The sequence below is a fragment of the Gavialis gangeticus genome, unplaced genomic scaffold (genome assembly GCF_001723915.1).
Source record: "Gavialis gangeticus isolate Ggan-Ray unplaced genomic scaffold, GavGan_comp1, whole genome shotgun sequence".
In the NCBI taxonomy this organism is placed as follows: Eukaryota; Metazoa; Chordata; order Crocodylia; family Gavialidae; genus Gavialis; species Gavialis gangeticus.
In genome coordinates this window covers 128,117,046-128,131,691 of record NW_017728992.1, presented here as the reverse complement: position 1 = coordinate 128,131,691, position 14,646 = coordinate 128,117,046, and the positions used below count along the sequence as shown (strand labels likewise).

At 39.3% G+C, this 14,646-nt stretch overlaps 1 protein-coding gene across 6 annotated transcripts in view; it reads left to right on the top strand.

Moving 5' to 3' along the window:
- Nucleotides 1-14,646, top strand: part of PDE7A (phosphodiesterase 7A) — a 149,040-nt gene that overhangs the window by 120,694 nt on the left and 13,700 nt on the right. For all 6 annotated transcript variants that reach the window (XM_019527741.1, XM_019527739.1, XM_019527738.1 and 3 more), the window contains 4 exons: nucleotides 8,206-8,357; nucleotides 10,963-11,026; nucleotides 13,372-13,467; nucleotides 14,281-14,381. In XM_019527741.1, coding sequence (XP_019383286.1) covers nucleotides 8,206-8,357; nucleotides 10,963-11,026; nucleotides 13,372-13,467; nucleotides 14,281-14,381 — 413 coding nt within the window. The remainder of the gene's footprint in view (nucleotides 1-8,205; nucleotides 8,358-10,962; nucleotides 11,027-13,371; nucleotides 13,468-14,280; nucleotides 14,382-14,646) is intronic.

Below are 14,646 nucleotides of genomic sequence, written 5' to 3'. Positions count from 1 at the left end.
GGGGGGGGGGGGGGGGGGGGGGAAGGGGAGGCAGGGAAAATAGTACAGTAGCACAGGTGTAGCTGAAGTATTTTTGCAGAAGAGGATAAGCTACCACAGATTAGTTTTCACTTGTTGCTGGGTAAGAGGGTACACACTGGCAGTTACTGTGTATTAGCTGACGCGCCGCATATAGTCTTGCCTTCGTCTGCCTCAGTAACTTGTTTACCATAAGCTTAAATGTGTACATTGTATATATGCTACCTTTTGTTCCCTTTCCTCTGATGTTTGTCTTTAGACTAGGTTGGGGTGGCCAACCTGCAGCACACATGCCACAAATGGCACACTAAGCCTTTGTTTTTCAGGGAGGGAAAACAGCAGCAAATTGGGTGGGGAAGAAAGAGCAGACCAATAGATCAGGCAGGGGAAGGGAATCCAAGTGGCACTTAGGGAAGGATGGGGCCTGACAAAATAAAGGTCGACTGCCCTGTGGCTCCACTGCTATCACCGTTGCCTCCATGACAGCACAGAAGAGACCCAGGATAGCTCAGCACAGGCTTTAGGTGGCTGTAGCAGGGAGCTCTGGGCAGCAGCGGGAGGGGAGGCACTTTTCCTTTCTCCTGAGCAACAGTTTATGCTCGGCCAGCTCTGCTGCCAGTACTGTTTAGCGTGGGCAGGCAAGTCTGGAGTATGCGTGGGGTGCGTTGGATCAGGGCTGTGGTTCCGGTCCCCACCGGTACGGCGGGGCTGAGGCCAGTGTAGGTGGCTGATGGAAGAAGCTGCTGCCACCTGGTCTGCCTAGAAAGACACTCCAGCTGCAGATCCACCCCATCCTTACTGCAGGTGGTAGGACATGCCATAGGTGGGCTGTGTGGAGCAGATGCAGGGTGCGCTGAGTTGGGGCTGTACCTGGGTTCTGGCTGATCCGCTGTGGTGGGGGTGAGTCTGGAGTAGGTACAGGGCAGGGGTTGTGTGCTGTTGGTGGTGGTGACGGCGAGGCACTGCAGGGCCCATGAACTCTAGGCTGTTGCAGGGTGGGGTTGGGTGCTGACTGGCTCAGGGGGGTGTGTGTGGGGTGGGGGTTGCTATGCACACCCCACCATACCCAAAAGCCCTCCCCCACAACCACACCCTTCCCTACATACAATCGCACACCTCACAAACCCCACACCCCAACCCATGTGCACCCTCCCCCCACACACCCATGCGCCTCTGGGGGTACCCTGTTCACTGATACAAGCACTCACCCCCACACCCCCTGCAATATACAAGAGTTAGACTTCATTTTGAGCTGTTATGCAATCGCCTCTATTAACACACCGCAAATGCACACAAATTGGGACAAAAATATTTTTATTTAATTAAAGTTAAATAAGTTATTGTGGATGTTTGCTTTTTAGTATATAATTTTTTTGCCCAGTTCTAAGATGGCAACCCCTCTTCCCAAATGGAGTACTTCCAGGGCAAGGGGAGGGACTTCCGGTGGCAAAGGTCACAAGTTAGGAGATGGGACCTCCAGTCCCAAGATGGCAGCCAGGGGACAGGAGTGGGGCTACCTTTGTGGCCTTCGACATCTGGCCAAAACTTGTTAAGCAGCCCTCCAGGCGAAATAATTGCCTCCCCCTGGTGTATACCCTGACCTCAGAACCATACAGTTGCATGTGTGTATGGGGTTTTGAAACTTTTGTGGTTCAGTGCTGTGAAGTCCTAGAGGTCTCCATGTGCTGACTCCATGCTGTGAGCACATGGTATAACATAGATATAGTCTTATGAGGAGGACCGCAGACTTTTTTTTTTTTGGTAGGTAGACAAATTCTTATTTACTGTCAAGTTGCTCAGTTGATAAAACAAGAGATGACACATTGGGTTTGACAAAAAGAAGACTTATATGTCAATATATTTTACCAAATGTAGCTGGCTAGGTGCCTGTTTTACAATGTTTATAAAGATGAGGATAGATTGAATGGGACTTTTTTTTAAGGATTCATACAAGGAATTGAGGAAAAGCTGTAACTTCAGTTCAGGCGAGTCAAAAGCACTCCAGGGTTTTATGAGATTTTTGAGAGAGAACAACCTGAGGTCAGCTAGCTTTAAATTTGTGAACTGATTAAGGAGAATTTTGTATCATGAGGCTTTTTTGGAGAAAGTCAGTAACCCTCTTTTACTAAATAAGTAATGGAAGATCCAGATTTCCAAAACTGGATGCTTCTGTAAATAATAAAGGAAGAGGCATTTTTCTGTAAAATCCAAACTTAATCTAGTCAAAGTTGTTTTATGAATATGTCTACTAAACTCTGATAGTACAGTCTATGAAGGACCGGGGCTACAACATGCATCCTTTTTGTGGTGGGATTAGCTGTGCCAGGATTATGTCCCAGCACAGTTGATATTTTTGATTGGCAGGTACAGATGTCACTCAGGGCTGTTGTTCCTCAGGATCAGGCTCCTGTTGGTACCAGAGTTTCAGGAGTCTTATGCTGTGGGACAATGGCCCAGGATGCCTGGCTCTGAGCTGGGGTAGATGTCTACAAGTTTGGGGAACTCTCCATGAGGTCCCCATTCTATGCTTGCAGATGCACATACAGATGTCTTCTGTGATAAAGCAGCAGAAACTGTTAGTAGCAATTGTCGTGCATCCCTGTTTGGGCATTTGAGGTGCAACCAAGGGGCAAGCACAGCTGTACAGTTGCATTTTTGAATAAAAAGTGGTATGAAGAGATGAGGGGTGATGTCTGTTTGCAGTCTGAAGGAACATCACAGACCTCCCAACCTTCTGTTCCAAGTCAAAGGTGCATTGCTTTGCACTTGTTTTTTCTAATGTAAATACAGTGTATGCATTAAAAAACAAAATCCTACCAAAATGTGTTTGTGCAAGTGCACAGTTCTCTGGAGAGGTTGAAGGGAGCTAACCACACATGCTGGAAGTCTGTCATATCAGTTGATGCATTTTGGTGGGCAATATCATACTAATTCTACTTTTTTATATCTGTGGTTATTACAAACCCACTTGTCTCATGGCACAGATTAATTAAATGGTCTCTAAAGGAAATGAGATGCTGCACTTTTAAGTTCTCATTGTTCTCCCTCTACTCCTCCCCCCGCCCCCCGCCCCGCATGAAAGGTAAGGAGTTAAATAGTAACAGTTGTCACTGAAGTGTGTACATTGAATACAGAAAGGGGAGTGGGTCCAGTATGTAAGATAATGCCACTTCATCTAACCTCTACAGATTAAAAATTAAACTTCTATTTCTAATTCTTGCAAAGTGTTTTATAATTGTTTTCAATTTGTCTGTGATTTTCTGGTAACACTTTGTCCAGAACAGCACATAGTATTCCAGACTGTCAGGGAGAGAAACTATAGATTGCCACAGAGCTGGATTATCACCATCCTGCTTTGTCACATGCTGCCAATTGCAGTGGCTAAGGTCAAGTGTAATACATTTATCACTAATTTGTGCAACTTGCTGTCAGTTGCCAACTGTTACCTTTACATCTCTGTCTATATTCCTTTTGCTTAAAGACTTGTAGTGCTGTTGAAGAAATTATACAGTTTCTCCAGAATACAAGGTTTACTTCATTACAGGTTTGTAAAGATTATAGACCTTCAGCAGAATACAACCACAAACAGCCTGAATTTAATAAACTGTCTATAAAATAATCTCTTTTCTGAAACTGTTTGGATAAAGATACAGGGTGAGTTCCCCCTGTACCTCCCCGCAAGATACACAACTGTCAGCTAAGCCCTTAGTTTTCATTGACAGTCAGCAAAAACTACATACCTAATTAGCATATATGCCTATGACAGTTTCCTCTGACGTCACTAAAATCAGAGGGCTAATTTTTGGTTAGTTGAAATGAAAACCATTTTGCATCTTTTCCAAATGAAGCTGATTCTTTACACCATGATAATCTTTATACAGATTTAGTTAACCAGCTGTAATATGGACACTTAAACCAAATTACGTCATTCCAAGTAGCATGAGGATCAGGAATAAAACATTTGTAACATTTCTGCATTTTGATGCATAATATATTTCATTTTACCAAGAGGTATAATGGATTTAATGTATTTTACATTTGAACTTGAGACTGGGTTGTGGGTCTGTGATGATAATAAATTTGAATAGGAAATACCAATATGTTAATATAGGGTGCCATAATTGATTAATTACTTGCCTCATGGATATGAAGATGTTTAAAGTTGAGGCAAATGTTTAGCAAGCTCGGGGCAGGAGTTGGTATAATTATGATGTGTATGATAGTAGTGACTTGAAGGATTGTATAGAGGAGGGGTCCAGGAACCCAAATTTAAATTAGTAGAGGAAAGATTTAGGTTTGAGTCTTCTATGGCACATATCTGAAATGTTTTCGGTTCCATGTGCAGGAACAACTTGGAGGACACCCAGTCACCCTCCATCAACATACTGATATTTCCTATTCGAGTTTCCCCATTGCCAAATTTCCCCACGTGTGGGGAGCCCTGCAGGCCAGATGCTGTGGCTTCATGGACTGTATTTGGCCTGTTGGTTACCCTGGATTAAACAAATTTGTGGAGGGTTAGGTTCATTAATAGCTATTAAACAGAACAATTAAGGATGCATCTTCTGACATCCCTAAATGAATGATGGCTTAGGACAGGGAAGGTTTGGTAAACTGGATTGCTCTTGATTATTCTCTGTTCACATGCTTTCCCTCTAAAGCAGAGGTGGCCAACCAGTGGAATAGATGCCACAAGTAGGACAGGCAGCACAATGGAAGATGACAAGAAGCCAAAAGCAAAGCAGCAGATCAGGCAGGGAACAAAGATGAGGAAGCAGAAAGCAGAATGGATTGGGTAGAGGAAGGGGGTCAGAGTGGTGCTGAAAGCGGGCACAGGGCTAACTTTTGGGGGCCAACCTTTTGGCATGCCACTACTTTAAAGCCACTGGCAAAGACTGGATATTGGGGTAGATGGACCATTGGGCACAGTGCCTGCACTGGGCATGAGCTTCCTGTGCCCCTCCCCCGCCCCTACCTGCTGCTGCTGGCAGCAGGGGCTGTGTGGGGAGTCCCTGCACCCCACAAACCTCCCATACCCTGCTCCCACAAGCCCCACTGACATATACACACACCTAACATACTTTATGCCCCACCATACACCCCCCCACACCTCCCTCCACACAGTGTAAGAGTGAGACTTTATTTTTTTTAGTTGTTATGTAGTCCCTCCTATATACAGTACACAAACACAAATCTCAACAGATAAGTTTTGTAATAAAATTAAAATAAGTTATAGTAGGTGTTTGACTTCTGGTGTATGATTTGGTTTTGTTCTGGTTCTAAGGTAGCAAAAGAGTATTTCTGGAGGGCAAGGGGAGAGACTTCTGGTGGCAAAGGTATGGGGTTAGGGGGGTGGGACTTCTGGTCCTAATATGGTGAGTAGGGGGCACAGCAACTGTCAAGGGGCAGGGCTACCTATGTGGCCCCTGACAGCTTGCCAAAACTTGTTAAGCAGTCCTCTGCCCAAAATAATTGCCGACCCTGGCCTAGTCTGTATCTACTTCTTTCCCAGACCTGAGGAACATCCTACTATGTTAAAAGCTCATCTAATGCCTCTCCCAAGTATACAGTTGGTCCAGTAAAAGACATTCCCTAAAAAAACCTTGTAGATTCTTCCACTTTTATTGTAGACTTTCATCAGTACACAGATGAGATGATAGAAAATGGGAAGAACACTTTTTTTGCAGAAAGATCTAGTGCATAAGGATTTAATCCCACTTTAACTGATGCAGAAACAGACAACTGTTTGAAATTTACTCAGGTTTTTAAATCTAGGTTGTTGGATAGACAAGGTTCTTTGGGTAGATGTGATATCTTTTATTAGACCAACTAAATAGTTGGAAGAAAGTTCTTTGCAGGCTTTTTGGCACAAGCACCCTTCTTTGGGCACTAGGAGACTGTGCTGCTGTTACAAGTTCTCCAAGGTAGAAAAGAAGCTAAAGTGTATAACAAGTCTGTGAAAATGCAAATGAGTGGAAGTTTGGAAGACAATGGGTAGAGATAGGAGGGGAGTTGAGGAAGGGAGGGAAATGTGTAAAGGAATAATGCCAAGTGGTCATCTTGAGGCAGATTACCTGGTGTGTCAGATGTCAGGCTGGTTGTAGTGTTGGGTAAAATCTGCCTATGAACAACTTTGGAACTATTCTAGTATAATAAAGGGCTTAGTCCATCTGTCGTTCTGTCCGTCCATAATGGTCTCGGAGCCCTCTGATTTGGTTATTGAAACAACCAGTCAGAGTGCTCCAAGAGCATTCTGGACAGGTGGCGGCAGAGACGGAGAGGACAGAGGAAGGCATTGCTGCTCCCCCCACCCTGCTCCCTGGCGGCAGCGGTGGTGTGGGGTGCTGGCTGAGGGCGATGGAGGGGATGCAGGGGAAGCTTGCCCCTGCCACAGGGAGTTCGCAGTGGCATTCTATCCCTGTCCCATTGTGTCCTCCCCCCCCCCCCCCCCATCATTTCTGGCTGGTCTGTCTATATTGAGGCTTCTTGTACTTTCTATTAATGTACAGTCAGGTACAGGATACTGGACTTGATTCAGTATGGTAATTTTTATATTCATAAGCAACAAGTTTTCAAACATTATAAACAATTATAATTGAGAAGTAAAAGAAGGAAATAAATGCTGTTTTGTTTAGTGTTTTTGTTTGTGTCTTTATTTAAAAAGCAAGTATTACTTAAGATCGTCTTACGTTAAAAAATGTAGTTCAGTTATTTTATTTTGCAAGTTGTCTTTTAAACCTCTGTTCTAGAGTGAAGTGGAAAGAATGTTGGCTTCTGAATCGGTTGGTCTGGTCTTTTCCTTTTCAGCATTATGACTTCTTCAAGCCGAGGTGAAAAAAAGTTTTATACTTAGGAATATGTCTAAAGAGACGTATTACCCTCCCCCGCTCCCAGGGTGGCAAGGGATAGGGGCTGAAAGGCCTGATCTAGAAGGGAGAAGTTTCTGTTCTAGAAAGCTGTGTGAAAGTTTCAGTATCGTTTAGACATTTACCAAAAACAAAAAAAAGCATTAGGCTCATGTTTTCAGTTTCACTGTGTCTGTAACTTTAAAAAAAAAAACTTAATGGGAATGGTACATTGTCTGTGGTAATTCTTTGGGTTCAGCAGATTAATAAATTACTGTGTTGGGCTAGCATCTCTTCAGTTACAAAATATGTTCTAGAATGCTTAATTTTAACAACAAAAATTACAGCTGTGTTATATCTGTTATCTCTCTGGAAAGGAAAGTAGTATAGATCATCAAGTATTACTTCTGCGGCTGTGCATCTTGAGGAATATGCATCTGAATCCTGAGCTCCCCAAATGTGTGCTGATTTTATTAATTCTCTATAAGATCATTCATATAGACTAAGTACAGCTGCTTCTAGGAATAATATACACGAAAAACTGAAGGCACAATTTGAAGGGTTTCATAAAGGTAGAATAAGATGGATGAAATATTTTGGGTGGTTTAATAAAGACAGGCCAAGAATGATTTCTGTACAAGTTTTACTGTATTCAGGCAAGGTGGTATGTTCATGTGTTCAGTATGAACCTCATGGGAATAAGTAGAACAGGAGTGGGTTGTTCAGAGAAAGTTTTAAATAAAAAAAAATTTGAAAAATGTTTCGCTTATGTGCTTTTGAAAACCTTCACTGTATAATTAGCAATAGTGACAATTGTCAAAGTTCTCGTTTTTGCAGAAGTAATTTCTGGATGCTTAAGGTTTTCTTGTTGTATTTGTCATTTTTAAGTCATATACCACAACTTAACTAATGACACCTGTTGCTGCTGCTGCTAATGTTTTATGTATCATAAATTTCTAGAGGCAGTTATTTATATATTTGCACTTTTTTGAAAAAATATTCTCATGTACAATATGTTGTTTTTATTCTAGTGCTAACACAAAATGTAATTCTTATTCAGTGTCTCCAAGTATATAATGTATTTTTAGTTAAAACACATATGGCTAGTTTTCAATTTGCAGGTGTCTGTGTCTCTGTTTTGAGTTGAGAAGAAACAAATTGTTCTAAACCATAGTTCTGATTAATTGTTAGTGATAAGAATATAACTGTTCTAAATACAACCATTAAATTTGTTTAAAGCACTGAACAGTGATGAAAGTGAAAAAAATCCTTATTTTACCAACCTGCTTGGAAGGTTTTTTCCTTAATTATTTTTAGAAAGAATTTGTTCTTTTTTTTCTAGCAAATTCTGAAATTGAAGTCTCTGTGTCTGCAAGGAATATCAGAAGGTTATTAAGTTTCCAGCGGTACCTGAGATCTTCTCGTTTCTTCCGTGGCATTACTGTTCCAAACTCCTCAAACATTTTAGATGATGATTATAATGGACAAGCAAAGGTTTGTGCTTTTTAAAAAATGTTTGATACTTTTCTACCAAAAGTCTAATTATTTATAATTCTACAGACTCCTGTTGCATGCAGCTTAAAAGCAGACAATTTCCAGTAAATGTAAGCTTTACTGTGTTTGGACTCCATGCTTCAGAGTTACGTAATTTTTACCTGTAAAGGCAAATCCCAAAACAAAACAGCTGATGAAACCTAAGAGTGAATAAACTCAGATGGCTCTTCTGGGAGATGCTAGCTTGATTATTTACATCTTCTGAGATGGTTTTTGAGAGCAGTGGACTGATGCTCTTCCTGAAAGCAACAGATGGTACCATATGTGACTAAAATAATACTAAAGTTGGGTATAGTTAATAGCATCCTTTATGCAAGTCCTGTAGAAATTTTATAAAATCTTATTTTGATGCACTCTGACTTCAGCATTCATTTCCATTCCATATATAGACTCTCAACTATCTTTTGTGGGAAAGGACATTTTTTTATGCAATGTATTTCTATTGGCTTTTCTTCTAAATTTTAAGAAGAGAAAAGACTACTGGCAGTGAAATAAGCAAACTCCAAAACTCAATGAAAATGACCAGCTGTTAACAAATCAGACATTTCTCTGTTACTTGAATGTGATTTTTTTTTCTTTAGAGATTGCTTTATTTTGCAAGTTATGATGCTGACCTATATGTGATTAACAAAGTCTGATATGCAGCTCTGGAATTTGCATTCCAGGAAAGAGGAAAAAATTGTAGGGAAGGCTTCCAGACATAACTAAATGATTAATCAGGATATTTGGAGTTAACCACCTACAAAGAGATGGGAAAAGGATTGATTACAAATGAAAGGTCAGAAAACATATGGGTAAAGTGAGTGGCAAGAGGTCAAGCCAGACCTTGCAAAGGAAATTTAAAACAAATAATAATGGCTCTTTGGCTATATATAATAAGAGTGGAGAAGGAAGCCTGACTACTAAATAGTGAGGATGATGTTGAGATTAAAGAGAATTTGAATATAACCCCTAAACTAAATGACTGTTCAGTGCTTCAGTTTTCAGTAAGAATGAGGCTGACCATGGGAGGAGAGGCAGGGTTGCTAATGGCAATGAAAATTAAGAATATGAATATGAAAATTATTCTCAGCTGAGGGAGAAGCAAAGCTGAATGTTTAAAACTCAAATTTGAGTATGTGCAAGAGTGAGGATCACTTTCATTCTAAAATACTGGTAGAACTGGCATAGCACATCATAAGTTTGGCAGCAAATGTTTTTATAACATCTGTTAGACTTGATTGGTGAATAGCAAATGCGTAATACCCATATTTAAGAAGGATGCAGGGAACTCCGGGTATATTTGTCTAACCTAAAAAACATGCAGGAATTTGTAGGAAAGATAAAATTAGAGGTAAATAGAAAATAAGTGTGCATTTTTTTCACATGGCACTTTTCCCTAGGTAGATTGTGCTAACCTAACTTGATTTATCATTCTTTGACAGGATATCTGTTTTTTTTTTTTTTGTTATACGAGGGAAATGTGGTAGCTCTAATCTTTTTGGACTTAAGTAAAGTATTTGATAGTGTCACTTGAGAAATCAGCAGTTAACTGGAGAACATAGTCAGTAGTGAGATGGGAAAGGAACCAAAAGGAAGGTGACCATAGATTTTGCTTGAAAGTAAAGTGTTAGAAAAGATGGAGGTTACTAGTTGAGTTCAAAGATTTGTTCATGGGACTAAGTTCCTATTAAATATAGTCATTAATGACCTTGGGCGTAGGTACTTTTATTTTTACTGGGAGGCTAAGATGATGGACATGTGGGAAGTTTTATGCATTTCAGGTGACAGGCCTCTTCTGAAGGGGGTTCATGACCCTCTGGCCCTGATTTGTACTCGGCACCTGTGACCTTGAGGCATAAAGTAGGAGTGAGCTGATGACACAAGTTGGAAAGCATCATCCGTGTGAAGGAGGATCAGGATTACTATACAGGAAGAACTGAATGGAATAATAGAATTCGTATCTATTAGGCTCTATATCACGAATTTCTGTTAAGAAATGAGAACTCATCAGTTGAAAGATAGAGAAAAGGAAGACCTGGGATCACAGGTTGGCAGTCACCAGTATGTAGTTGCTAAAGTCAAATACCTTTGATACTAGGTAAGCATCAGTGTTGTTGTCAGTAGCTCTGGTGAGACCTCATCTGGAATGCTATCTACTGTTCTGGTCATCTATGTTCCAGAAGGATCAGTTCAAACTGCAGTGAAAGATGAGTAGGATGACTGGTAGAATAGAGAGCCATCTTATGGGAAGTAACTGAGAGTACAGCTGAAGTCTAACAAAACTGAGACGGGGCATGATTGTTTTCTGTAAACTAGCTGGAAGGAGAAGAAACAAATCAGAGTGTTGTGAAAAGACAACTACGTTCAGTATTTCAGAACACATGTACAGAATAGTTTGTAACAATATTAGCTCATACTTTTGGACAGAACTTGTTTTTAAAATTGTATTCCTTTTAATGCTTTTTTAGCTAGTTAAACTAAAATTTACAGCTGGCTCTGAACGCTGAAATGGGCAGATGATGAATGAAGATGTTACAATGGAAATATTTTTGTTTGCTTTCAGTGTATGCTGGAGAAAGTTGGAAACTGGAATTTTGATATCTTTCTTTTTGATAGGCTAACAAATGGTAAGCTTTTGGCTTTTACTGTTCATAAATATACTTTTAGCTCAACTTTAAACTGATGCTTCATTATTTGTGGGGTGGGATCTAACTGCTCGTTGAAGCTCTTTGATTATAAATTTGTGGGTTTATTTTGGAAAAAAATTTGGTTTGAAAACCTAGACATTTAAATTCTAGATAGCTACTTAGTCATTTCTTGAGTTTCTGTAATAGATTCTTCAGGTAGTTGCTTCAATAGCCTTGGTTATTTCTTCTTTATTACTATTGAAAAATATATTTTAAATTAAAGAATAATGTAACCAGTAAAATCTGTGGGGTTCTCTTTGCTCATTTACAGACAGCTGTTAGTGTGCATAGCATTCTTTCCCATAGATTCATTTATGCTTAACAGCATCCTTACCTCCAAAGGATTATTCTGTGTAAAGTCAGAATATTTAAAATGCAGTAGAATATAGTGGGGAAAAATGAAGAATTGTTACCAGTGTTTATAGCTGGGAAACTTTACAGAACAGGTGAGGCTGTAGGAATTAGGTATACGTAAAATGAAACTTCCAGTTATAGGAGTACCATAGAAGAAAAGTTAAAGCGAGAGTGGGGAATGGAATGGAAAAAAAAGATGTAGTGTGTGTGTGTATATATAGATTTCAGAAAGCAGCAAGGGCTATAGAAAGAGGTGATGGCAAAGAGATAAAGTATGAGGGAGTTGGAGATAATTCGGTAATTGAAGAATAGGCCTGGAACTGGAGTAAAGAGAAGGAAAGCTTATGTAGGAATTGGGTAAAAGCAGGGCAGTGTGTTAAATTAGTGTATATGATGATATTGGCAGCTGCATGTTGAATAGTATGGAGGAAGAAGAAATGGACATGTCAGAAACTGTTGAAGAAGTAGTTGTATTTTTCAGTATGGTAAACTACCAGATAATAGGCTGACATCTTGTTATGTAAATGAAGGGGAAGGGTTACTTGTTAAAATACTGGAAAGGAGTTGGCAAGAGGCAGAAATGCTTCTGGAGGGAAGAGCTGCTAAAACTGCAAGTGAGAGATGAAGTAGTGGTAATAACTGATAGGTGAGGAGGTTTTAGGGGGAAAAAGAAGAGCTCCTCTTGATGGTTCTGCATTGGATGTGGTAGAATACCTGAAACCACACAGATGTGGGACCTCGGTAGAGGAGGAGAAGCTGGTAGTTGAGAGTAGTTTTTGAGAGTAGTTAGTGTAAAGTTGATGTAGCTGAAGTCATGCAAGTCAGCATGTAGGGTCACGCAATGGAAACTGAAGAAGAAAAGTCTAGGGTAGTAGTCTCTTCATAGGGGACCTTGAATAGAAACCAGGGAGCAACAGCTCAGAGAAGAAGGTGTAGCCTCACAAACTGATATTCTGCCTTTGTTGAAGGAAAGCTTTGGGTATCATATGTTATATTGTTGTAAGTTAAAAGAAGCTTGCTTTTATATTTTCATGTGTCTTAAATAAGTGAGCGGAGATTGAGCATGGGTATGTAAGTATAACTTGGTGAAACTAAACAATTGGTTCAAAAAGCTAGGTTGGTGCTCACTTTAAGTCAAAACGAACGTGTTCCATCTTAATGTCAAGTAGAAATTCTCTCCTCTCGTCTGAGGAAAGTGATACCAATGTGATATATATATTGAAGACTTGACAGTAAGTTTTATATGCTGGGGAATTTTGTGCTCCTCAAACATCTAATGGGGGGTTAAAGTAAATATGTTGCAAATTGAATTAGTTGAAACTATGTAATGATTCAATATATTTAATTTGCAAGCCTTTCCTTACTGCCTCTGGGAACTTTCTGAAAGGTAAATTAAAAGTGTGATATTAAATATTGTAGTTTCTAGTAAACAAATTGTAGAGTAAGCTTGTAGTAATACTGCACAATGAACTATACACATTTATTTTCTTTCATTTCTGGTTGCAATAAGGAACGCTTAGTCAAAACCTTGATGGGAGAGTTGTTAAATAGAAGTTTCAGCTTGGAGCAGTCACCAGTGGTGCTCATCTTACTGATCTAATTAACTGTGCTCTTTTTCAGCAATAAATCTGTTCTTAAACTTGTTCTCCACCAAAAGGAAGGTGTCATCAAAACCTGATCTGTTAATTTTAATACTAGTGAGATTTCTCTCATTGCAGATTTCACTGTTGGCTGGAGGTGCATTGAGGATCATTGGTGTGGAGACTTCACAAACTAAATCTCAATCTACACATGCTTCTTATTTCATAAGTTAGACAAAAATTAAGGAAAAATTTGTTTGCATAACTTGTTCACCTATGATTTTAAATGTTTCTCTGTTGTGACAGGACTGATTTCATGTGTTTTTAATTACTACTTTATCTTATTTTTAGGAAATAGTCTAGTGAGCTTAACCTTCCACCTGTTTAATTTTCATGGACTAATTGAACACTTCCAGTTAGATACGATGAAACTTCGCAGATTTTTAGGTATGTATTCTAGCCTGTTACAGTGAGCATTATTACTCCTTGTTTGTACAGTAAGATGCTAATTGAAGTATTGGCTACAGTTTAGCAAATTTGAACAGCTCAAATTCGAAGCTTGCTTCTGTGATTGTCAATATATTTTGCATACAAATTTAATTTGGATAGTGTATTGGATTTTCACAAGTCAGTGCACTTTAAGAAGTGTTTATAATTGAATCGAATGTGGTGATGGGGGTGGGGGCATTTCCACACTAGCAAAATCACGTGAATTTCAGCAATTTTGGCAATATTTTTTGGAGAAACTTGATTTTTTTTAACCAAGAATATTAGTTTGAAAGTTGCTATATATCACGTTTGTCTTTAGAAGATTTTAAGAGCTGAGTATCAGATCACAAGTGAATGTGAAGTAGAGATAATGGTAATTGGGACAATATCAGATATAATTACTTTTCTTATTTTTTTTTATTTCTACTGATGCTGACTAAGGTTAATTCTTAATCAGACCTAGAGAAATAAGACTCAAGCCCTCTTAACAGGGTTTTTAGGAGGATCACTGTATAATCTACAGGACAGCTCAGTTGAAAATTAAGGTTATTTGTTCCAGTTTTGTCAAGCTCTCTGTGTGTGTGTGTGTGTGTAGGGGGAGGGATGGCTAAACTTTTAAAATGAATTTGGTTCATTACCTTTATATGCACAAAAAGTCAAATTTTAATATTTTAGTCTCTTCCTGTGTTTAACAAGGATATGTAAAATAGTACATTTTTTTTAAAGATTGCCATTTTATTTAAATTTGCATGCTTGTTTTATTTCCTGTAGTTATGGTCCAAGAAGATTATCATAGTCAAAACCCTTATCATAATGCAGTTCATGCTGCTGATGTGACTCAGGCCATGCACTGTTATTTAAAAGAACCCAAGGTAAGGGATCAAAGTCTGTTTTGCATAGAATGCAAAGGCACAAAGATAAAGGATTATACTTTAAAAAAAAAAAAAGAGAGAAAACAATGCACTTTAAGATTTTACAGGCTGTTAAGATGGGGAAAAAACCTGCAGTCTAAGAAACATGGATGTCACTGAGTAAGAAGCTGGTAGATGCGACCCAATTGACTTTGATTTTCAAAATCTCTTATTATTTTTGCTTGCTTATGTTGTTCTGAGGTGCATGGTGTTTTTCGCTGTTGCT